This window comes from Podarcis cretensis, assembly GCF_951804945.1.
Source record: "Podarcis cretensis genome assembly, chromosome: 6".
NCBI classification, from domain to species: Eukaryota; Metazoa; Chordata; class Lepidosauria; order Squamata; family Lacertidae; genus Podarcis; species Podarcis cretensis.
The window spans coordinates 77,883,514-77,910,311 of NC_137175.1; the positions used below are offsets into that span (position 1 = coordinate 77,883,514).

General features: G+C 41.1%; 1 protein-coding gene across 3 annotated transcripts in view; it reads left to right on the forward strand.

The window, feature by feature from the left end:
* ARHGAP29 (Rho GTPase activating protein 29) overlaps positions 1-26,798 on the forward strand; it is a 108,471-nt gene that overhangs the window by 53,628 nt on the left and 28,045 nt on the right. For all 3 annotated transcript variants that reach the window (XM_079981095.1, XM_079981096.1, XM_079981094.1), the window contains exon 3: positions 22,878-23,021. In XM_079981095.1, the coding sequence (XP_079837221.1) occupies positions 22,878-23,021 (144 nt within the window). The remainder of the gene's footprint in view (positions 1-22,877; positions 23,022-26,798) is intronic.

The following is a 26,798-nucleotide window of genomic DNA, read 5'->3' on the forward strand; positions in this document are numbered from 1 at the left end:
GCCAGAAGCAGCTTAGTCATGCTGGCCACATGACCCGGAAGCTGTACGCCGGCTCTCTCGACCAATAAAGCGAGATGAGCGCGCAACCCCAGAGTCGGTCACGACTGGACCTAATGGTCAGGGGTCCCTTTACCTTTACTAGGAGCGGATAAAGTCATTTCTGCATGTGACTGAATTGCAAGAGGCAACCACAAGTTCCAATGACTCAGTGAAAATTGCTCCATTATGTATCCCATGACTTCTGTTCTTCAGACCTTTTGATAACTAGTAAGTGAAGACTTCTGAATATTTCTTCAATTCCTGTAGCTCTCTTATGGTGCTTGAAGCTTTATTTCTGCCTGTCTGTGTCTTTAAGGTAATATGGGGCATCCCACGCATGCTTCCTTGACAGAGGGAAACTCCAGGCCAAAGGAATTTTATTGATATATCCAGCACCTGCAGATATGGTTACAGTGGTAACCATAAACCTATGTTTGGTGACCAGTGGAGAGAACATCTAAATATACTTTCTTATTGGATTAACATGTTGGAAAATAACTGTGAACAGTTCTGAGAGACTGATTATGCCTCTTTCCAAAAATACTATCAGGCTAGACTGAGATTCTGCAATAGTGTGGTGCGTACAAGGCTTGGCACAAATACCTGCACATCCTTCCCAGCAAGCCTCTGTAAAAACCCAGGCAAAATTACCTGGCAAAAGAACCTTACTGCAAGTGGGAAAAGAAACATGAGTGTCAAGCCATTGTGGCTACTAGAAAAAATGTTTGCCAGCAAACGTTTGGGGATCTCTGGTAGGGGATTATTTGGGAATACATTTTAAGTTGATGTAGATTTAGGTAAAAATATCAGTGTTAGCCTCAAGTGTTGAAGGCCCACATTCTCCGTATTCAGATAATTTCAAGAGTATATTGAATAATATAGCTATGTTTAAATGGTTCAGATTAAATCTATGTACTATCAAAATTACCTGCGAAATCCATGCAATAAATGATAGCTTAGAGTTCCAATTAACTTTTAAGTCTAACGATCTAGCTGACTTAAATTGTGACCACCTCCCCTTCCCCCAATCGCATACTCTGCATTCCTTCTGAACAAATGTTCACTTGTTGCTATAGTGTCAAAGATCAACAGTTGGTAGGGGTATGTTTCATGAGCAAGTGTAGTTAAGCATTTAAACTCAACTCCCGTGGAACTTTTAATACTTTTTTAACTTAAAATGTATTCTAGAATAGTATTATTAATGCAAGAAACTTTGTTAGCAGTGTTTTGACTCATTCCTATTTTCAGTTTTAAAATACAGTAAATTTTACACCATTCATTCCCTTTACTTTTTTCAAAAGATGCATGAAAAAGCATTGAAAATTACTCTTATTCAAAATGCCATATTTTTAGCTTTCAGAATTTGTCAGATTTTTTTAAAAAATCTGAAACTGGTACACTGAGGCCTTTTAACAAAATGTGGCACTTGGGAGACTTCTGTAATTTAGTAAAACAATTTCCTTAGGAATATTACATTCCTGTATGTATACATATATTAAAGCCTGTATTAATTTTAAAATGGTGTTTGCCACCATTCATGCAAACAGATCCCAGGGACCTGTGTAGAACTTAGCATCTAAGGTATGTTTTATGCAGTTTTTTGAGTGAATAATTAAGGGTGGTAAGTAATCTCTCTGAAATTTGATTGTATAGCTGTTAGCATTGTCTTCAAATATAGGAACATCCTATAGGAACAGTGGCGGAGCTTCATGCTCCGGCACCGGGGGGCGGAGAGCAGGCAGGGGTGGGACCGGCGTGCGTCCCGGGGGTGTGGCGCACATCCTGTGGGCGTGGCACACAGCGCAGTTGGGCAGAAGCGATGGCACCCCACCGGGATCGCACTGCTGGGGGTGGTGTGCTCCCCCCGCACTCTTCTTCCTCTGCCAGTGTATAGGAACATCCGCTTAGCTTGGGTAAACCCCTATTAAGCTCAGTGACAGGTACTTGAGTAGACTCACAGGATTTTGCTATTAGGGAAGAAGAAGGGTGAAGCAAAATGCTTTCAGGAAGAACTTTTAAGTACATGCTTATCTTGCCCATTGAAACTGGTTTGATTTGGAAGTGCTTCATTTTACTTAGATTATACCTACGAGTTTTGAATACTGGAAATTGGGTGAAGTCTTCTTTGACTCTCACTCATTTTTATTACTGTCTAACATTAATTCAAAGGACGTGTAATAACTTGGAACACTTCCATCTTGGTGCTCCTTCATTAAAACTATAAGTAGGTAGATCTAGTATGTGGTGTTACTGTGTACTCAACCTGACACTGACCATGCAGCTGTTTCCTCAAATTAGGAAACATTACTTGGATAAATATTTGGGCTGGCATTTCATGTCAACAGTAAGCTGAGTAGGAGATAATTTACTATATATAATTTTTGTGGCATTACATGCCTTCAAAATAGGATAAGATATAACTCATCTAGAGCACCAGTGATGACTATTCCATTCCACTAACTGTCCCTGGGAAGACATGCAGTGGTATGCAAAACTTAAATATATGCCGTCAGTAATAGGCCAGCCATATGTAGAATGATACTATAAAACACCTCTTAAGTTTACTGAGTATCACAATGTAAATCTGCATTTTGTTCAGGAAGATTAATTATACCAAATACAGCAGCTAAATGTTGTTTTAGTAACCTGTAGTTGCACCTCTTCATGTTTTATATGATAAATATTATCATATAATATTGTGTTAACTTTACACCAGCCTAGGTGTGTGATACTGAAAGCAGTTTCTAAATAAATGAGTAAAGAATTAAATGGTGGTTTTCAGCCATATGCTGTAATATTACTGAAAGTCCACCTGAATGTTCTTCATTTAGACAGTTTCATCCAGGAGGTTCTTTACATTAGAACCTCTGTTGTGGATGTTATTTAGCTGTTAAATATTACAATGAATCTGGAAAACTCTTTGCAGATGGAAAGCTGTTATGAAGAGGATTCATTTTTAAAAATTAAGTAAAGTGCTAAAGGAGGCACTTTCGTGTGGGTTTATCCCATGGTGCATCTGTAAAGCCTGTAGCCACCTGGTCAGGACCAATCAAGTGAGTCTTTCCCACAGAACTGGCAGCCTGCCACAGCTTTGTTGTTAAATATTGCAGGAGTGCTGTGTGATAAGCCTAGAGTAAAACTTGTCTTGCAGTACTCCACAGTACTTTCGGGAAAGAAGTGGACCTCATGTCTTGCCTTTCAATAAAATTTGATGATTCTTTACATAGCATTTTGAGATCCCTCTCACCACTTGGTCTAACACTTGTTCTCCTGCAATGATTTTGCAAAGTTTTTTGCAGATAAAATCGCTCAGATTCGGGAAGAAGTAGACTCCACCGTGGGAGCAGGGCCGGGGCGGGAGAGTGCTAGAGTTCTGTCTAGTCAAGTTGAGTGGGATCAATTCCAATCTGTTACCTCCGAGGATGTGGACAGGCTGCTTGGACGAGTGAAGCCAACCACCTCTCTCCTGGATCCTTGGCCATCCTGGCTTATAAAAGCTAGCCGGGAAGGACTGGGCGATGGGCTTCGTGGGGTGGTGAATGCTTCCCTCCGTGAGGGAGCCTTCCCAGACCCGCTGAAAGAGGCGGTTATTAAACCGCTTCTTAAAAAACCATCTTTAGATGCGGCCACGATGGCCAACTATCGCCCAGTTTCAAATCTTCCATTCTTGGGCAAGGTGATTGAGCGAGCGGTGGCCGAACAACTCCAGGCACGCCTGGAAGAAGCGGACCATTTGGATCCCTTCCAGTCGGGATTCAGGCCTCATCATGGGACTGAAACTGCCTTGGTCGCACTGGTTGATGATCTTCGGCGGGCTAGGGACAAAGGTGAGAGCTGTTTCCTAGTTCTGCTGGATCTCTCAGCGGCGTTTGATACCATCGACCATAACATCCTTCTGGACCGTCTTGAGGGGCTGGGAGCTAGGGGCACTGTCATACAGTGGTTCCGCTCCTTCCTCCTGGGCCGTGTTCAGAAAGTGGTGGTGGGGGATGAGTGTTCAGACCCCTGGGCTCTCACTTGTGGGGTGCCTCAGGGTTCTGTCCTCTCCCCCATGCTTTTCAACATTTACATGCAGCCGCTGGGAGAGATCATCAGGAGGTTTGGGCTGGGTGTTCATCAGTATGCGGATGATACCCAGCTCTACCTCTCTTTTAAATCAGAACCAGTGAAGGCGGTGGAGGTCCTGTGTGAGTGTCTGGAGGCGGTTGGAGGATGGATGGCGGCTAACAGATTGCGGTTGAATCCTGACAAGACAGAAGTGCTGTTTTTGGGGGACAGGAGGCGGGCAGGTGTGGAGAATTCCCTGGTCCTGAATGGGGTAACTGTGCCCCTGAAGGACCAGGTGCGCAGCCTGGGAGTCATTTTGGACTCACAGCTGTCCATGGAGGCACAGATCAAATCTGTGTCCAGGGCAGCTGTTTACCAGCTCCATCTGGTACGTAGGCTGAGACCCTATCTGCCTGTGGACTGTCTCACCAGAGTGGTGCATGCTCTGGTTATCTCCCGCTTGGACTACTGCAATGCACTCTACGTGGGGCTACCTTTGAAGGTGACTCGGAAACTACAACTAATCCAGAATGCGGCAGCTAGACTGGTGACTGGGGGCGGCCGCCGAGACCATATAACACCGGTCTTGAAAGACCTACATTGGCTCCCAGTACGTTTCTGAGCACAATTCAAAGTGTTGGTGCTGACCTTTAAAGCCCTAAACGGCCTCGGTCCAGTATACCTGAAGGAGCGTCTCCACCCCCATCATTCTGCCCGGACGCTGAGGTCTAGCGCCGAGGGCCTTCTGGCGGTTCCCTCATTGCGAGAAGTAAAGCTACAGGGAACCAGGCAGAGGGCCTTCTCGGTAGTGGCGCCCGCCCTGTGGAACACCCTTCCAGCAGATGTCAAAGCGATTAACAACTACCTGACATTCAGAAGACATCTTAAGGCAGCCCTGTTCAGGGAAGTTTTTAACGTGTGATATTTTATTGTATTTTTGCTTTCTATGGAAGCCGCCCAGAGTGGCTGGGGAGGCCCAGCCAGATGGGCGGGGTATAAATAATAAATTATTATTATTATTATTAGTTTACTTAAAAGCATACTGTGTGTTATCTTGCTGCTGGAAAGATTGTTACAATTTGGGGGAACTGGTACACTATCAAACAGGAGCAGTGTTATGTTTTTACAATTAAAATTGTAAAATAAAGACTCTTACAAGTTCTTGGGATTTGGTGGGATACACATTTTTTAAGACAGCCTTAAATTTGAATCCTCAAAGTTGAGATACTTCAAGTTAGCATACAGCTAACCCAAAGGGTTCTGTCTTGGGCCCGGTCTTATTCAACATCTTTATCAACCGACTTGGATGATGGACTCAAGGGCATCCTGATCAAATTTGCAGATGACACCAAACTGGGAGGGGTGGCTAACACCCCAGAGGACAGGATCACACTTCAAAACGACCTTGACAGATTAGAGAACTGGGCCAAAACAAACAAGATGAATTTTAACAGGGAGAAATGTAAAGTATTGCACTTGGGGAAAAAAAATGAGAGGCACAAATACAAGATGGGTGACACCTGGCTTGAGAGCAGTACATGTGAAAAGGATCTAGGAGTCTTGGTTGACCACAAACTTGACATGAGCCAACAGTGTGACACGGCAGCTAAAAAAGCCAATGCAATTCTGGGCTGCATCAATTGGAGTATAGCATCTAGATCAAGGGAAGTAATAGTGCCACTGTATTCTGCTCTGGTCAGACCTCACCTGGAGTACTGTGTCCTGTTCTGGGCACCACAGTTCAAGAAGGACACTGACAAACTGGAACGTGTCCAGAGGAGGGCAACCAAAATGGTCAAAGGCCTGGAAACGATGCCTTATGAGGAACGGCTAAGGGAGCTGGGCATGTTTAGCCTGGAGAAGAGGAGGTTAAGGGGTGGTATGATAGCCATGTTCAAATATATAAAATGATGTCACATAGAGGAGGGAGAAAGGTTGTTTTCTGCTGCTCCAGAGAAGCGGACACGGAGCAATGGTTCCAAACTACAAGAAAGAAGATTCCACCTAAACTTTAGGAAGAACTTCCTGACAGTAAGAGCTGTTCGACAGTGGAATTTGCTGCCAAGGAGTGTGGTGGAGTCACCTTCTTTGGAGCAGAGGCTTGACAACCATGTGTCAGGAGTGCTCTGATGGTGTTTCCTGCTTGGCAGGGGGTTGGACTCAATGGCTCTTGTGGTCTCTTCCAACTCTATGATTCTATGAGCTATCAAGTTAGAATAGTGTTATTTTAGAATTTTGCTGCTTGAAGTCTCAAGAAGTTCTTCCCTACTGATCCTTCCGCTGGCAGGTGAAGGATCTTCTTATTTCTGAAGGCTTTTAGGAACTATCTATTTCCAAGGAAAGGGCTGGTGCTGTGATTTTATTATAGTTGCTATTATCTGTATTTTAGTAGATTTTTTTAATATATTGTTTAATTTTATTAGTGTTTAATTAGTTTTAAATGATTTTAAAAATGTTTTTAGCTGTTTGTTTTATCTGTAAGCTGCCTTGAGTTCCAGTCTGGAGAAAAAGGTGAGAGATAGATAAGATAGATACCTCACAATGTGATTTGCTTAGTGATATCTTTGGAGCAAACTACATGTAACAGGTGGCACTGTGGGTTAAAGGCTCAGCGCCTAGGGCTTGCCGATCGAAAGGTCGGCGGTTCGAATCCCTGCGGCGGGGTGCGCTCCCGCTGCTCGGTCCCAGCGCCTGCCAACCTAGCAGTTCGAAAGCACCTCCGGGTGCAAGTAGATAAATAGGGACCGCTTACCAGCGGGAAGGTAAACGGCGTTTCCGTGTGCGGCTCTGGCTCGCCAGAGCAGCGATGTCACGCTGGCCACGTGACCCGGAAGTGTCTCCGGACAGCGCTGGCCCCTGGCCTCTTAAGTGAGATGGGCGCACAACCCCAGAGTCTGTCAAGACTGGCCCGTACGGGCAGGGGTACCTTTACCTTTACCTTTTACATGTAACAAATGTGGGTGACTAGCCTGAGGCTGCTGCTTCAAAAAGAGAAACAAACCAGGAAGGCACAGTTCACCATTGTTTCCTGTTTTGTGAAAATTGTAGATTATAATTAATTAATTCCAGACAAGCTGAGATCTGGAGGCCACCTTTAAGCCATGTTTTCCCACTTGTGTGAAAGAAAGTTCAAAGTGGTTGTGCACAAATGTGTGAAGCTCTGGTTTATAAAGCCACAAAATGTACAGAGCAGGTCAAGAACACAGCATTGTTTTACCTGAAATGGGATTGTTAGCCAATTGTCAGCCAATCTAATCATGCTTTGAATATGAAAATAGTAATAGGTCAATTAGTTTGAAACTTCTTAATGAAACTTCAGATACCATAGTTATTATGCCTTTGGACCATTTGCTGCATATAAAAAGTCAGAAGTGTTTTTAAAAACAAAGTATTATGCATAGACCCTGAAAGTTTTTGCTGCAAAGTAGTAAATAGAAAAAGCCTTTTAGGCAGGTTAAGGCAACCCCCTCAGGTAGCAAATGTTGGCATATTCACAAGTGGCCTCAAATTTTCATTTATTTGGTTTGTTCTTATCAGCATTATATTTTCTGCTGCAGGCAGCAAAATATCTTGGGCTACCTCTGCAGTAAGATACTACTTAAGGTTGACAAAGCAAAGTCCACCTCTTTATTAACACTCTGTAATCCCATAATCCTTGCGTTGTGTGGTCTTTGCTTAGGTAGACTGGAAGAGAATAGCCTTTTCATTTATTCAGTTGCTTAGAAAATGGGAAAGTACAGGACAGATGACAGGTTAGAATGCTAAAAAATTCAAATATTAATTTCAAACATTAATTTTGACACACACACACGTGTGTGTGTATGTGTGTTGTGACTTGATTCTTTTTATACTTTACCTTGTATTTAACTTTTGAATACTATGTTGAGTTTGAAAGTATATTTTTTTTAAAAAAATTAATAACAATTATAGCTCCTCATTAACAATTTATGTAGTAATGTTGTTGGGCATATACATATGTTTTTGTTGAGGGTGTGTGTGTGTGTGTGTGTGTGTGTGTGTACACACACACACACACACACACACAAAATGACTTTGGCCATGATCCAGATTACAATGCAGTACTGTATATACAATGTCCTGCCTTTCCCATGGGAGCCCTTAAAAATGTATTTCTGAAGACTGAATTTACTCCAGATGGCTTCCCAATATGGCACAAAGGGCTGTGTTTGGGGAGGAAAATCAACAACCTCCTCTCCAGCAAGAAGTTTTTTCTGCTGGCATCTACTGTTCTTTAGATACCATTCTCAATTTTTTAAAGGATTCAATCTAGCTGAAGACCCGAATTTCTGGCAATAAGTTCTGTGGGTGAAAAGTGAATATATGGTTAGCTGTACCATTTTGAAAGCAATGGAGCTTTGTATTTACTTTTAAAAAGAGCACCACCTATCTAACTCTGGCACTGGGAGTCAGATTTTTGTGACTCTGAAGTTTAATGTTGGCCATGAGACCAACTAGTGTTTCTGGATTTTGGCAGCCTTTTGATAAAACAGGTTAATACTTGAAAACCTTAACCTATTCAGTAGAGCTTTTTTTTTTTTTACTTGAAAGCAAGTAGCAGTTCAAAGTCTAAATAAGCTGTTCAAAAATAGTAAGAGTACAAGCCTGCCCACAGAGGACACCCTACATGCATGAATATACAGCAGTTGGGGCTCTTGGGGTCAGTGGGAGGGAGATCTGTAAACTTCTGTGTCCCCATACAGCCCTTCTCTGCTTGCTGCATGGTCTGGTGGATCAATAACTTATATCAAGGTGAGTTACAGATAGGTAGCCGTGTTGGTCTGCCATAGTCAAAACAAAATAAAAAAATTCCTTCCAGTAGCACCTTAAAGACCAACTAAGTTAGTTCTTGGTATGAGCTTTCGTGTGCATGCACACTTCTTCAGATACCAAGAAGTACCGTATTTTTCGCTCTATAACACGCACCCGACCATAACACGCACGTAGTTTTTAGAGGAGGAAAATCCATAGGCATGCCAGCCGTAGGCATTCCCTCCATAACACGCACAGACATTTCCCCTTACTTTCTAGGAGGAAAAAAGTGAGTGTTATGGTGCAAAAAATACGGTATTTTATTATTATATTATTTTGTTTTGTTTTGTTTTGACTATGGCAGACCAACACGGCTACCTATCTGTAACTGGAACTATGGAAGGCACCACATTGAGCCGCATGAAATGGAAGTCCAGGTATCTGAAGAAGTGTGCATGCACACGAAAGCTCATACCAATAACTAACTTAGTTGGTCTTTAAGGTGCTACTGGAAGGAATTTTTTTATTTTGTTATATCAAGGTGAGAGAGGGAGGATTGGATGAAGATACTGAAGACATGTACAGACCTCTCATTCACCCTGATGGATTGCTGTGCTTCATGTGCTTCCTTAGGGAGAGAAAAACAGGACTCTGAAATCTTGGAAATGCTGTATGTATAACTGACTGAATTGTTCTATAAGTTGTTGGCTAAAAATATATATCTATAATGGAACGGTGTTATACTATATGACAGTTGATGACTGACTACTGTTGTGTGGTGCCGATAATACTATAAAAATGTGAGTGAAGAACTGTGAGGAAATGCAAACTGCTTACAGTTTGAACGTAGATAGCTACTTAAATAAGCTTTGTTCCCTAATGAAGCTTCAAAATGGCTTTCTGTTTCTTTTGCATTAGAATTTCTGAACACTCCACATCAGGTAAACAAAATTCCAGAAATCACTCCTTGGTAATAGCACTCATTTTTAAAAGCCTAATTTTAGAGAGAGGTTGCTAAATCGGATATTATATTGCTTAGCTTGCCTAAATGCATCTGGGTTGGATGAGACTGGAATATTAAGGCATATAAAATTCAAGAAGTTAAAGGAATGAGGCATAGAACATTTTGAAATAGATTGATGAAAAGCAGCATTGTGGCAGTGCTTCCTCCCCAGTGGAGAGTTGCTCCGTAAATTTAAATGTGAATGTGGAAGAACTGGCTTGCTGGTGTTTGACAAGTTGCCTTACTGAAATACTGAATTGCTTGAGGAAAACTAAGAATAAGGCATTTTTCAAGGATAAACCATAGTTGACAGCACATTTAACTGTAGAAGGTTGTCTCTTGCTGTATCTTAAAAACCCTTAATTATTGCTGTTACATTTTGGTTGAAGTAATGGTCGTATGGTACTCAAGACTGTATTCCACACTGTGAGAAAAGGAGACACCTGTTAATTCAGTGTACTCAAATCATTGCAAATTTCCATATTTGGAAGATGCTTGCAACAATAAGTTCCTAAACCTGCAGCTACAAATCTGCAGTATAGAAGTGCTGTGGTGTTTATAAACCTGTTGGCCTGTAGCTGTCCCACATAAATATTGTAATGAGTTTTTCACTCAGTGAGACAAGTAAGAATGACAGGTCTGAGCAGCTTCAGGTACATTTTAAGAGATGGAATGGCAGACCTTCCTAGGATCACATTTATGCCACCTTGGGTTCCATTTAGGAAGAAAGGTGGAATTTATATGTAAGAAATAAATTGTATTGCATAAAATAAATAAATTCCCAGAGATAATTGGTCAGTTACAGGTTGCTTTTTTATAAGGTCTTCTTTTGATATGTGAGTCAAGATAATATAATGGGATCTTATTTTGCAGAAATCAGTGTTACATGTTAATCAACTCCTCTATGCATTGACAACACATAACTTTGGTTCTCAAAAGGTTGCACAGGCTGCCCATACACTTCTGGGCCAGATTCAGAGTTCTTGTTTTTTTATATATATATATAATTTTTATTAGTTTTCCAACACAAATTTAAAACAACATAACATACACACATAAACAAACAAAAACATATAAACAAGTATAATTTCAAATCCTCTTTTTCGTAAACCTTCTTTCTCAGACTTCCCCTTACCTCCCCCTCTCTGCATCCTTGTTTTAAATTTTTTCAACAACCCTTCGTTCCAATTAAATAATAACTTATTTTCTTTTCCAATTTCTTCTGCTAATTAATCAATCAGTTGCAGCTATAATTCTATTTTTTCCTTTCCCTTGACATTTTAGCACTCATCAATCTTACAACAGTTCTTAAGATATACTTTAAATTTCTTCCAATCTTCTTCCACCGTCTCTTTCTCTTGGTCACGGATTCTGCCAGTCATTTCCGCCAGTCCCATAAAGTCAATCACTTTCGTCTGCCATTCTTCCAGTGTGGGTAGTTCTTGTGTCTTCCAATACTTTGCTAAAAGGATCCTTGCTGCTGTGGTGGCATACATAAAAAAAGTCCTATCCTTCCTTGACACCAATTGGCCGACCATGCCCAAAAGAAATGCCTCTGGTTTCTTATGAAAGGTACATTTAAGTACCTTCTTAATTTCATTATAAATCATTTCCCAAAAGGCTTTAATCTTTGGGCAAGTCCACCAAAGGTGAAAGAAGGTACCTTCAGTCTCATTGCATTTCCAACATTTGTTATTGGGCAAATGATAGATTTTCGCAAGCTTGACTGGGGTCATGTACCACCTGTAAATCATTTTCATAATATTTTCTCTTAAGGCATTACATGCCGTAAATTTTATGCCGGTGGTCCATAACTGTTCCCAGTCAGCAAACATAATATCATGACCAATGTCTTGTGCCCACTTAATCATAGCTGATTTGACTGTGTCATCTAGTGTATTCCACTTCAACAACAGGTTATACATTCTTGATAAGTTCTTAGTATTGGGTTCTAATAGTTCTGTTTCTAGTTTTGATTTCTCCACTTGGAAGCCAATTTTCCTGTCTTGATTAAACACCTCCAATATTTGATAATAATGGAGCCAATCTTGTACCTTGGACTTTATTTTCTCAAAACTCTGTAATTTAATTTTTCCACTCTCTTGCTCTAAAATTTCACAATATTTTGGCCATTTAGATTCCATATTGAGCTTCTTCACCCCCTTAGCCTCCATTGGTGATAACCACCTAGGAGTTTTATTTTCCAACAAATCCTTGTATCGAATCCAAACATTGTATAATGCTTTCCTGACAATATGGTTTTTAAATCCTTTGTGAACTTTTACCTTATCATACCATATATATGCATGCCAACCGAATCTATTATCAAATCCTTCCAGATCCAAAATGTCTGTATTCTCAAGAAGTAGCCAGTCTCTCAACCAGCAGAAAGCTGCCGATTCATAGTACAATCTTAAGTCCGGCAGGGTAAACCCCCCTCTATCTTTTGCATCAGTTAATATCTTAAATTTTATTCTGGGCTTTTTGCCCCGCCAGACAAATTTAGATATATCTTTCTGCCACTTCTTGAAACAGTCCAATCTATCCACAATCTGTAATGTCTGAAACAAAAATAACATTCTAGGCAATACATTCATCTTAATTACAGCAATTCGGCCTAACAAGGAAAGCCTCAAATTTGACCATATTTCTAGATCTTTCTTTACCTCTGTCCAACATTTGTCATAGTTGTCTTTAAATAAATTCACATTCAGATTCAGAGTTCTTGCATTAATTTACAAGACCCTAACAACTTGGGTCCAGGATACCTCAAGGACTGTCTAAACCAGGCTTCCTCAAACTCGGCCCTCCAGATGTTTTGAGACTATAATTCCCATCATCCCTGACCACTAGCTAGGGATCATGGGAGTTGCAGGCCAAAAACATCTGGAGGGCCAAGTTTGAGGAAACCTGGCCTAAACCCTTACATCCCTGCCCAATCACTAAGGTCGAAGAACAGGCTGATCCAACTTTTCATACCAAGTGGACTGTAAGTGTACTTTGACACTGTCTTGTGCTGCACACCAGGGCCGGAGAGCCCAAAATTTGACACCCTGTCCACATGCTGACTTTTCAAAGCCAGGAAAGTGAGGCACCGAGATTGGAAGGATAACTAGGCCTGACTTAACGAAAGGCAGCACAAGTGTTGCTGGGGCCTGGGGGAATGCCAAATGTTGTGAAGGGCTGCCCTCAGGCCACGTGTTGTACCAGCCAAACTTCAAGGGAGCCACTATTAGTGGTCTCCCGGGGCTCAGAAACATTGTACTCATGAGAATCTCTGTGTTCAGCATTGTGGCCCAGTTTTGTGGAACTCCCTTCCGATTGAGTTCAGTTGAATTTCCAGTCCCTACCAATACTTTTCAAAAAAATTCAATAGGAGTTTCGATTAAAGTCTGGTTTTAAGTTTTTAACTGTTTAAAAATATTTTTTCCCTATTTTATGTGCATCCCTTTTAAATGTTTGTAGTTAAACAGTATATAAATTGTGTAAAGAAATAATTCATAAATGTTCAGAAGCAGCTTTTGAGCACCAGTTGTGTGGAAAAGGCAGTTACAATGCCTGTGAATATTTAGAGGCATCTATCTGGCTGCTGTAGAAGCATGTTGCTGGACTAAATGGTCCTTTTATCTGATCCATCAATGCATTGGTCTTTGATTGAGTGGATATTTTCCCTCTTATTGCATTGCAGTTATCTGTACTGCTGTTTTGCTAGTTTTGTTATTGATGGATTTTGTAGTTTTACTTTATGATTTTAATATAATTTGTACTTGTTATAATTGGGAAATTTTTGTAGTGTGCCTTTGGACCATTTGCTGGACAATTAAACATTAAACATTTTCATGATCCAGTAGACTTTCTTGCACTTAGGCTGAACTTCATTGGCTAATTATAATCTTGTACAGAACTCCCTGATGTCTACTAATAACTGGGCAATTGAGTAACTCCAAGTTACCCAAACTTAAAACTGCTCAGGCTTCTAAATAAATTTTTGGTAGGTGTATACAGCTTTGTGTTTTGTCTTGTGAAATAAGCTCACTAGTGTGTTGGCTGCAAATAAAAAATTGAAAATGTCTATTAAAAGTTTGTTAACCTCATTTATACAAACAAATCTTCCACTTGTTAATACAATTAAATGTGTTGGAAGTGATTCCCATTTCATATAATATTTGTCAGCTTCCTATCATTTGTTACGCAATTGATTGTTAGATATATTTAATTCATGTGGAAAGGTAGGCTATTTCCAAAATGATCCACTCAATACTCAAGTAAAATATGTTCCAGTAACTGAAAGTTCAAGTAAATAAAAGGATTAGAGCTTCCTGAAGTTTTCTTCCTGACAATAGGGCTCTTATTGTTTGAGACTTAGGATGTTTTGATCTGGTAATGTTATTACAAGGTAGCTTTTGACTTAGTGATAGTATGCTAGAGCTAAAGGGAAGAATGTATTTAGTACAGAAGACTTAAGTTTTCATTACTTTAGAAAGCCCTTGCCCCTCATGTCTTCTGTCATATGTGTCTGATATTGCTCATCTTTTGCCCTTGAGGGAATCATCTTAGGGCTAACCCACACTTACCTTTCCTCTCCTCTTTCCAGGCATGGTCTGTGCTTTAAAGTTCTGTTTCCAAATGCCCCCTTTTTTTGCTCTGTGGCTTTCCCTGTGAAAACCCATTCTTTATAGCTCAATCAGAGCCTTTGCAAACCTTACTATCTTAGGGTCAATTTAAACATTTATCAGAATTGGGTGGTAAAACTTTTCCTGGATAGTTATTCTGCAGCTGAGGGCAACACATGTTTGAATGCCTTCCATATAAAGTACATACATCCATTCACCCATCCACACAAAACCTAGCATTCTAAGGAAAGGTGTTCAACCCCAGCTATCTCTGTTTTATGCTAACTTGCTTTGTGCAGGTAGGAGAACATTAAAATATGCAGCCTGAAGTAATACAGTATTAAGAAAAGCAGTGCCTCCAAGTTTTGATCCCAGCTGGTCCTGGGGTCTCTTAGCTACAGATGCCAGTGATATAACCTGGGGCATTGCTTATACAGTGGTACCTCGGGTTACATACGCTTCAGGTTACATACGCTTCAGGTTACAGGCTCCGCTAACCCAGAAATAGTGCTTCAGGTTAAGAACTTTGCTTCAGGATGAGAACAGAAATCGTGCTCCGGCGGCGCGACAGCAGCAGGAGACCCCATTAGCTAAAGTGGTGCTTCAGGTTAAGAACAGTTTCAGGCTAAGTACGGACCTCCAGAACGAATTAAGTACTTAACCCGAGGTACCACTGTACATGCAAAGCATAAACTGTATATTATAAACTGCTAAGTTGTGGCTGTGCTACTGCAACCAAATAGGTGACTGTATAGAAGCTCCATACACTATTAGTACTATAAGTTTCCAAATTATTGCCCAAATTTCAGTGTTTCAGTGTTTGCAACAAAAAGACAAATCTTTTGGTATTGTCAAGATTATTTTGTGTTATAACAGCAAAACTTCAAAGTGAGTCAGTACCTTCGAAGCAAAGCAGAACTACATCAAAGAGGCAACCTACAACACAGCTATGTCCTCCTTTTGCAAAAGAGAGCAACAGATCCCTGGCTGGTTTGAGCCCATCATTTAAAGGACATTGAGCCTGTTATTGCTGCAAAGCACTAGGCTCTTGTGAGCTACAAGCGTGTGTCCTGCAAAAAGAGGCAAGGAGCGATGTCCAGCAGATTGCCAGACAATATGCCAGCAACTGTTGGCCAAAGCCCCTGGGTAGGACAGGATCCCAACAGAAGTCCTGAAAGCCGGCTTCAGTTCCTTCCTCATGATACACCTCCACAGCCACCTCTTGCAGTGTTGAGAACAAGGATCCGTGCCACAAGACATGTGCGACTCCAGCATTGTGACCCTCTACAAGAACAAATGTTACTTCCATGACTATAAGGACTACCATGGAATCTCCCTGTTGAGTACTGTGGGGAAAGCCTTTCCTTGTGTAGATCTCAACATATTACAGTCACTCATTGGCAGGGTCCTTTCCCAAGTCAATGTGTCTTTAGAGCTCAGAGGTCAACATGATTTTCTCATTGCATCAGCTACAGGAGAAATACTAAGAGTAGAGATGTCCCTTGCATGTTGCCTTCATAGACCTGATGAAGGCCTTTGACCTCTTTAGCCACTTCTCAGCAAGACATTCCCAGTATGTTTGCACTCCTGTCTCAGCGACATCTAGGCTGGCTTGGTCATGTCAACAGAATAAAAGATGGTATGATCCCCAGGGATGTGCTCTACAGGGAGCTGGCTTCAGGCACCAGGCCTGTTACAAAAATGTCTGCACATGAGACATGAAGGCACATGGCAACATCAACCCTGCCATGTGGGAATCCCTTGCAGATGACTGCAGTGCCTGGAGACAATCAGATTGTGTATCCACAGCAGTGACTAGAGGAGGAATGACCATTGGGAGGAGCATAGGAAGAATAAACGCCATGGTGCATCTGCAGCAGCACAACTGGACACCTTCATCTGCCCCCGCTACAACAAAACACGTCTCTCCCATATCAGTCTCTGCAGCCACAGCAGACGCTGTAACTCTCGAATGGTTTTACTTCACCCTTCACCCTTCACTCTCTGAGACACAATGGTGAGAAGCGTGAAAGGGTTGCTGAAAGGAAATTTGCACATTTCATACACATTGCATTTTGCACACGTAATCGTGCAGGTACATACTTCAACTTAATATTCCTCATGGCTTCTGCCTCATGTACACATGATGTGAGACTTCCAGTTTGAAAATTCTCAAAGTTATTTCGAAGCATTTTTTCAAATAGAACATCTTGATGCCAGCAACTATTTGGGGGGCTTTCAGTCACTTTTATTCCAAAATCTAGTTACAACTACTATTTATACATAACACATTAGTCAAAATAGTCAGCTATTCAGTTTGATACTGTGGTATTACAAAATAATTAAATGTTTTGAACTATAATGTGGATTTTTATACAGAAGGCCAGTTATTAATAAAGCACCAGTTTCCAGATCCAGGTACACTTTCTAAAACAAATTCATTATTAATTGATGGTTTTCTGCATAGTGTAGCTTTTATGCATGTGAGACGGAAATATGTACGTACATCTTCAGATTTGTTTCCCCCCCTCCAGTGAGAAATAAAATAAACACTCTTTTCCTTGCTTAGGATTCCTTTCCATTTTAGTTCCATCAGTATTCAGTAATGTGCAGCTGATAGCGTTTTCATGACTCTCCATTAATCTAAAAGTATTTATAGCATTATTTGTATCATTTGTACAGGAAAAGAATGCAGGTGGCTTTCTGGTCAATTTTGTTGTGAGTGTATGTTCCCTAATTTTCTAGAGAACATTCAGTATAGTGTAGTGTGTTCTTTCCCTTGGGGAAATTGTGTGATGAGTTAAACTTGGATTTTTTCCAATAGTTGCAGATCTGTGTGTCAGACAGCAGCAACACAATTCATTGTTTGATCATTTTTGCTAAGTCTGCAATGTTCATTGGGGAGTTTCAAATGCAGAATCAACCTGGATCGTTTTATGTATTTTGTTCTTTAAAGGATCTGCTAATTACTTTATTTGTCCCAGTGCTATTTTAGTTATTAGAAAAATTATATTTCCGTGTATTAATATTTTCAAGGCTCTAGTTTCAGCGTTTGTTCTTCCTTTTAAATATTGATTTATAATGTCAAACTTTTCCCCCCCCCCCATGTCTAGATTGGGGTCGGGGAGAGAAAATTGAGGTGCTGTGACTTGGACTATATTGAACATTTCAACTTTGTAATAACCAAATTAGAATTAAAATTTGAAGGTTTACATTAAAAATCTCAAACGTTCAGAGAGGATGTGCATTTATGGTAGAGATTTTCATCTATACATATGCCTATCTCTTCCTATACCTGGCTCCCTGTAATACAAGTTTGTCAATGTGCTCTTAAATTTGAAAATAGGTTGCAATGCAGCATGGCTGACTGATCAGGTGCAGAGAGTAAGAAAGGTTCTCTGAATCAGGACATACCATATTTTCCCATGTATAACCCCTACCCCCGTGTATAAGACTCCCCCCTATCTCCGTCCCTCTGGGGGGAGATTGCTCACCCCCACCTGACCAACGCTGCTAAACGAACATGGTGCAGAAGCCGCCAATCGTCTGCCCAATCGCCGCTACAGCAACCAATCGACAGCAACACTTGCCGTAGCCACCAATCAGCTACCCTATCATCGCTGACAATCTCCTGCTCGTGGCACAAACCAATCCCCTGTCCCCACTCTGCACTATCCATGTATAAGACGAGTCCCAATTTTAAAAGGTATATTATCATTAAAAAAACCTTGCCTTATATACAGAAAAGTATGGTAGATCTGAAAGTAACAGACGTGGCTGTGAAGTAAGTAGCTTTGAGTTCAATTTCACCCACACATCCAACACTGGCTTAGAGGAGATAACTCTATAATCTTGCTTATGCATACTTGCTATTCCCACAATATGACAAGGGAGAGAGATTTTGGGTTTACAGTTAAAAATCAATTCAATGTGAACCAATAGTTTTGGGCTGGGGATCAAAAACCCTATTTATTTTTAGATTACATTAATGAGAACATAATTTCTGACACCCAAAAAGTGTTATTGCACCCTAGCCTGGTAAGATCATATTGAGAGTAGAGCTCTTACGTAGGCACTAGAAATGAGAAAAGTTTGAGAAAAGTCAGAGATGCAAAAGCAGTGGCTATTTGTTTTCAGGTCAGGGGACACATTGACCCATGGTCAACCCTGGGGTGTGTGTGTGTGCTGAAGTGCAAAATTAGGTGAGGCAAAAGTGTAAAAGTGGGTATGGTGAGAACTGCAGTTCTCAAGTCTACCTTCTCAGAGGCTTTTCCAGCAACGATTCTACATTACATTTGAATCATTTTTATTATTCATTATTAATTTGGTTAAAATATTTTTAAAGAACTCATTTACAGGGGTCTTGGACTCACACCCTTTTGACATCATCCATGGGTGATAGATTGTTGGATTGTTTGAGTCTCATAAACAGTGTCTAGCAAAAGAAGACCTGGCTTATACAACAGTGCTTTTCTCAACTGCATGTAATGTAATTGAAACTGACTTGGCAGGAAGTTGTGTTGAAGCTGACAAGCTTGATTATGGAACTTTATTTTGTGTTTGGATGGGTGGAATCTATTAACTGTGAGGCCATTATTGTAAGTTAATATTTGTTAGACAAAGGTATTCCAATTGGAAAGCAGGTAAATTGTGTGTTTAACACCAACTTGGGGCTTCTGTGTCTGAAACTGGAAAATAATTGCAGCATCTCAACAAGTTTTTAAGATTATCAACTGACATTTGATTCTTGCTATCTGATGTGTAAAACCTTACTAAAATTTCATGATATTTTAACTGAAAAGGTCAATGCCTTTCTAGTACACTACTTGTGTGGTAAAGCATTTATTGTTTTCTACATGATAATATTTCCATAAAGGCAGTATTTATGGGAAATGTTTTATATCGTAATGTTTCAGCTTCAAACATTGGAAGGCTGAATTGTTGTTCTAGGACCTGAATATGCGGAAATTTATTCAGAGTTGGAATTTTCATCATCCTGTTCCTCCCTGGCTTACTCTAATAAAGTAGTTTTGTCTTTTTTGCTTGTGATTTTTCTGTTGAAGTTTCATTCAGGAAGGTCATCGTTTTGCCTTGCTAAATCTAGACTTGTGAATAAAAGAAAGGGTTATGGTGGCAAAGCAAATTGGAATGCAGGTAAAGTTTCAAAACTAGAATTTCTGTATTGCAGATATTTCCTCAAATTCCCATTTGTTTTAGCTATGCCCATAATTTGTTTCATTCAGGAAGATATTTTATCTTGCTGTGTTTAAGTTTTGTCTGGCTGAACAGGTTAAAGTTGTTGGTTGTAATGCAGGTCTAGTTTTTTCCATACTAGTTATTACATATAAATTATTATTTACACTGTTCTTCAATGCATGGTATTATAAGCCAATAACAATAAAACAGTCTGATTCTAAAACAGTAAGTTCCTCAATATGCATAATTATATTTCTTATCCCATGTCAAGACATGGCAGGAGTCGGTATGGTTGCACCTGCAGAGACCCATGGCCTCAGAGAAGCCCTACCACTGACCAAAGACAGTAGGTCAATATCACAATTCTTGATGAGTAAAATGACAGGTGAAAGCAGAGCTAATAATAATAATGATAAATAATTTATTATTATTATTACCCTATCCCAGCCACTCTGGGTGGCTTCCAACCAAATATTAATACAGCATCAAACATTAAAAACTTCTCTAAACAGGGCCACCTTCAGTTGTCTTTTAAAAGTAAAATAGTTGCTTATTGCAACTATTTTGCAATATACTATTGCAATAGTTGCTTATTATCCAGAGATTCATGATTTGATACTAATTCTAGGCCTCTTTCCAATGAGAAATGGAGGCAAAGCAACTATGGAATTATGAGTTGCAGAGCTTTAGGAAAACTGGGAGTTGGGTCAAAAGTCTACCGTCCCTGGAGGTGACCTTTGGGGAAAGAGGTTCTCCTGTTGGATATGGGGTACCCCCAGTCCAGGTTTGCCAAGGGCATCCCTTCCAAACAAATAGGCCAAACAATTAGAGAAGCACTATCTTACCTAAATTGAGTATGTCAATTTTTGCCTGCCCCCTCAGTTTGACCTGTGGCATCCTTTGAAAGCAGCCCGAAAGGCATTGCAATAGGTGTTTCAAGAACACAGTAAGATTCTTCAGTATCAAACCAGTGGCCCATTTAGTCCAATGTCCTCTTCTCATAGTGGACAACCAGATGCCCATGGGAAGCTCAAAACCAGGACCTGAGTGCAACGGCATCCTCCCAACTTGCAATTTCTATAGGGGGCTGGTTTGAGGAAGTCTGCTTGACTGGGAATTCTCCCTTCCTCCAAACACAAGCAGGGTACTCTTTAGGGCAAAAGGGTACTTGCACGGGTTGGGTTGAAGTGGTTGTTCAAAGCAGGGCTTAGCCAGGGTTCTTGCTCTGGTTTTAATCAGAACTGCAGAGAATTATTGAGCTTCTGATACTTGCATTTCCCTTTGAGGTGAGCAAAATGAGCTCAAGAAGCTCATTTTTGGGCCTTAGCCTGGTGGACCTTGCCAGTATCTGTTTACAAAATCTTGTATCTGGATAGGCAGTTTTCAACATTATTTTTTCCATTTAGCAGACACTGAGTAACTCTTGTTCTCTGTGTGATGTACAGAAACTGCTGAAAACAATTTAAAGTTAGGAAATCCATATAAAACAAACATAATTCAGTAAAGCATCCAAGTTCTTTTTAACGATAACACTTTGGCTGGTACTGCTTTTTAAGTCCCTTTTAGTAGGGCAACATGACTATCTGTGCCTTCCAAAATCCCTACTTCTACATATCTGCTGTACAAGAACCCTATTATTGAATATATCCCCTTGAATATATAAAAATGTATATATATAGAGAAAGAGTGAGTGTTACACCTTTGATTTTACTTTTTCAGTGTCTTTGTGTAGTGAGGAGTTGATCCATTGTTCTGGCTAACAGCTTAAGCAATTAATAAAATACTGCTACCTCTTTAAATGGGGACGCGGGTGGCGCTGTGGGTAAAAGCCTCAGCACCTAGAATCCCCGCGGTGGGGTGCGCTCCCGTTGCTCGGTCCCAGCGCCTGCCAACCTAGCAGTTCGAAAGCACCCCCGGGTGCAAGTAGATAAATAGGGACCGCTTACCAGCGGGAAGGTAAACGGCATTTCCGTGTGCTGCGCTGGCTCGCCAGATGCAGCTTTGTCACGCTGGCAACGTGACCCGGAAGTGTCTCCGGACAGCGCTGGCCCTTGGCCTCTTAAGTGAGATGGGCGCACAACCCCAGAGTCTGTCAAGACTGGCCCGTACGGGCAGGGGTACCTTTACCTTTACCTTACCTCTTTAAATGACCTCAAGCCTGATTGATGCAAAGTTTTATGCTGGAATAGTGCCAGACCCACAAGTACATGCTTCTGGTTCCATTGCTTTCACTGGAGGCCCAAGTGTCCTCAGTGGTGAGGACTGCTCATCACAAGCTTCAACTAGTACACCAGTGATGCCTGTTTCTGGATAGGATTAGCTTAGCCAACTAGAACCAATACATTAGTAACCTCAAGACTGCGCCAGTTTGTGTGGCTACCCTTAAGGCTGGTTTAGAAGTTGCAGCTGACCCAGAATGAAGTGGCTTGGTTGCTGAGTGAGGGGCCTTTCCCAGCATGTATAACACATGTGCTGAAAGAGCTGCACTGCTTGCTGGTTTGTTAGCAAGCTGGGTTAAAGGTTATTTTATTAACATATAAGGCCCCAAATAGCTCAATATAAGATTACCTGAAAGAGCATCTCTCCCTGCTTCCGCCACCCTATAGACTCATTATATCACTACTGTGGCTGAAAGAGACCCTGTTGGTTGTGTTGCAACCTGCAGAGTTCCGTTTTGAGGCAACATGGATATGGGCCTTTATCTGTGGTTGCACCTGTGCTGTGGAATGAACTTCTCTCTGCAGTATGGCAGGCAGAAACAATGATCTATGTCCATTGCTTATTTTTCCTCTTTGCCCAATGCTTTCGCTCACCATTGATGCCAGTTTTTAATGACTATAGTACTGTAATGATGGTCTTCTATTTTTTTATGGATATGTTTTTTTTTCTTTGTTGCATTCTTTTACTGTTGAATGCTGTTTTGGGATTCTTAAAAATGATAGAAATGTTTTTATTAAATAATACATCTGATATCTCCAATTACTCCTGCGCTGCCTTTCCAAAGAACTGTAGAATTGTACCCCAAATGATTCTTTATGCTCTGTTTGAAATGCAACAATTGTTCTTACACATTTCAAGCAGGAACTAGTTTATGAAGGCAAAATAGATCTGGTCCACATGACTAAACTTTCATGATATCAGAGGTAAAACATATTTGCAGTGCTTCATGTAGATTTTTATAGTTAAATATTTTTTTCTTTCCTTTTCAGAAAAACAAGATTGTCTGCATCATGTTGTTCATGAACGTTTGGGCGAACTCCTGCGTGTGCTAAAGGCAATCATTAGCAAGCACCAATGTCTTAATTCAGTTGATATTCTAAGTGCTGCAGGAACAGTCATCGCAAAAGTGAAAGGTAAGGAAAAGGAGAACTTTTGCAACTTGATATAGTAAGTAAAGTTGCCTTGTGATGTAATACAGATGTTGCTGTTAGCACTTCTCCTGTATATACTTCCAGAGACACTCAACCATATAATTTGCCAGAGGAGGGAAATCCCAAACCAATCCCTCAGACATGTGGGGGACTGCTAAATGAGGAACAGAGCTATTCCTCTCTTGCTAGCACACAGCAGGTGCATGCTAGACTGCAAACTTTGTAGGCTTACAAAGTTAAATTAACACTGTTTTAAACAGCTCTGTACTACAACAGAACTGCGGGACTTAGCTTGTTCATAGTGATTCTGGAGGGATCTTTGTTTAATGTTTCAGCTTATACAGGTCTTTACTCAGACCAATACACTCAAATTGCCCAGTGAGATAAAGGTCATTTACTGCTATAAATTAAAAGTACCAGTCTATTTGTGTTGCATGTTTTCATTTAAGGCAGTGAGATTTATGTCTGTACAGGTGTCGACCATTGAAGACGCGTCCAGTTGGCGCGTGATTGCTAACACATGGGTTATTTTGTACTCAGAAGAGGGCAGAATGGGGGCAGGGCAAGGTGTAATGGGCTGAGGAACACTCCGCTGAAGCACACAGTAGCTGGGAACAGAATGCCTGTGTGGAATGGCCGCCCCTTGTATTTGAAATATGTGATATGCTGGTAACTTGTATGTATATTGTTGTGTAGGGTTGAAGCTAGATGTACAGGGTTTATCAGCTTATTTGGAGGAACAGTTGTTGCATAACTTAGGGTTCAAGACGGGAAAGAGAAACCACAAGTGTAAGAACAACTATGTTGTGAAACTGTTGTGAAACTGTGAGACTACTATTATTAACAAATAGCAGTTCTCAGGAGCTTTGCTGATCATCAGCCAGTTCTCGAGAGTGCCATTTAATAAGCATGTTCAACCTAGCCTCTGCAAGATACTCAGACTTGGTTTTCCCCTTTAGCTGATCCTGGAGAAATTGAGACAGCTCTTTCCTTTTCTTGGGTCTAGACCAGGGTTTCCCAAACTTCGATCTCCAGCTGTTGTTGGACTACAACTCTGATCAAGCCTAGTTAGCAGGGCCACTGGTCAGGGAAGATAGGAATTGTTGTCCAAAAACAGCTGGGGACCCAACCCAACCCTAGACTAAGAGTAGGGAACCTTACAGTTTCAAAGCCACATATCTAATGGCTAACCTTCAAGCTAGAGGCACATGCCAACAGTGGGTACGGTCAAAACAAAAGTGGTAGAACCTATGTAGACAGGGCAGACTTGACAGAGTACATATGTCGTCATATGTACATGGAGCACATAGAATCACAGTTGAAAAGGACCCCAAGGGTCATCCTGTCCAATCCCCTGCAATGCACATCCATGCACATGCATGCAGTATGTTGCTTCCCCTCCCATAGCAATTAGATTTCACTTTTTAAACACATTATTCAAATCCAGTTGTCAGTGGGGGATTTTTTAAAAATGAAGATTGCAGCTGGGAAGGGTTCTGTTGTTGGGTTCTGTTGGCTTTTTTCAAGCCAAATTGCTTGGGAGCAAGGGAATACTATGGGCCATATGGGGAGCCTTCATGGGCTCCATCTACCCCATGGGCCACTGGCTCTTAGCTCCTGGTCTAGAGGCTTACTACTATCATTGCAGCCAAAATAGCATGCCTGCCTCAGAATATCTAGGGAGCTCCATCAGTATTGGGTCTCCATCATGCCATCAGAACTACGAAACAACACAGGATTCGTGTAGATCAGCAGTGGTCAGTCTGTGGTCCTTGGACCCACATACAGCACTGTGCCAAAATCATGTCATTGGAGGAAGCCCAACAGGAGGAGAAAAATAGAATGGAAGCTGAAATGGAGTGATAGAATGAGGATGGGGGAAGCTTTCTTCAAGTTCAGTTGAAGACCACTGGCAAGAGCAATCTTCCCTTCCTCCAGCTGTATCAGGTGGAGAGGAAGAAGGTGGAGAGAAGAGATGACATCATCTGCCACTGACTTAACATAAGTAGAACTTCCATACATTTTGAAGTCATGAAAGTACTTTTTTTTGGGGGGATGGAAACTTAGGGGGGAAATTAAATATATGCAATAGGTAAAGGTAAAAGGACCCCTGACCATTAGGTCCAGTCGTGGGCGATTCTGGGGTTGCGGCGCTCATCTTGCTTTATTGGCCGAGGGAGCCAACGTACAGCTTCCGGGTTACGTGGCCAGCATGACTAAGCTGCTTCTGGTGAACCAGAGCAGCGCACGGAAACGCCATTTACCTTCCTGCCGGAGTGGTACCTATTTATCTACTTGCACTTTGACGTGCTTTCGAACTGCTAGGTTGGCAGGAGCAGGGACCGAGCAACGGGAGCTCACCCGTCACGGGGATTCGAACCGCCGAACTTCTGATCGGCAAATCCTAGGGTCTGTGCTTGAACCCACAGTGCCAAAACTTATTTTACTGCTTTAAAACATAAAATTTATAACTTAACATAAAATCATACTTTCTGGCATAGCAGTTTTATTGCTGCACCATCTAAATCACTCAGCCAAATAATTTACTCAGAAATAAGAGGTAAGTACACAGAGGATTGCAACCTCAATATTGTAAATGCCTGAGTTGCCAACATTGAACTCCTTTTGAGTAGACATGCATATAGGATTGTGATATTTTGTAGCAGGCTGTCCATGTCACAGATATTGGGAGAGAGGTGGAAAGATTGATCACAAGAGAGGGGCCAGCCAAAGGGACAGGAGATGTTAAAGGTCACCAGAACAAAGCATGCAGCAATTCATAAGCAAAAAAGGTCCTGCATGCTCCTCTCGTGAACATAGTATCACCCCATAAATCATAGGCAGCCAATATGGTGCCCTTCGGATATTGTTAGATTGCAATTTTCATCAGCTCCATACAACAGAACCAATGATTGTAGGTGATAAAAGTTGCAATCCAACCATGTCTTTGAGGGCACCATGTGTTCTAGGTTTAGAATTGCATCTTGCATTTGAATATTTGAGACTCAAAGCATATGTCTATAACACAAAGAAATAATTGTTCTCTAATGCTGTGTACTGTTTTACATAAAAATAGTATTTTTGGAGTGAGTAAAAAGTGTCTTAAAGCATTTCACACATTCCAAAAGATAAATTCTTTAATAACTTTTTTTTACTGTTCCTCCAGATTTTTGAGTGTGTCTGTCAGGCTTTCACATCTTATCTTTGGGCCCCTCAAACGTTTCCTCATCTCTGCTTAAAAAATAGTCTTAATTCATTAGCCCTAGCACTGTGAATCTTATTTTCATCAGGGATGAAAATGCTTGTCATGATGCTACCACTGAAGCAGATCTTTTTCAGGGTAGAGAGAGCCTTGCTGGCACTACCCAGTGACAATAATGGTTTTGAAACCACCTCACGCCATACTATCCACCACAGCCAAGAAAGCAGCTCCTACCACCGTTATAGCCTTGTTGCTGCAAGGTGCAATCCCTTTTGACCTCAAACCGTGACTACCTCATTGCTGTCTTCTGCACCATCTTCAGTACAGTCTACATCAATGCCAAGGCTACTATTGTGCCATATGTTGTCCTGCACAGAGAATTTAAAAATAACAGTTCATCTGTACAGTGACATAACATGCCCTCCTTTCCTGCTGCAGATGTCATTTGACCAGCTCTCAAGCTTGTGTTTCGTTGTGTAGGTGCTGAGCAACAGAGTAAGATGGCAGGAGTTACATATCTTTAAGCCTTTATTATGAGGGTTGGGGGTGGACTTTCT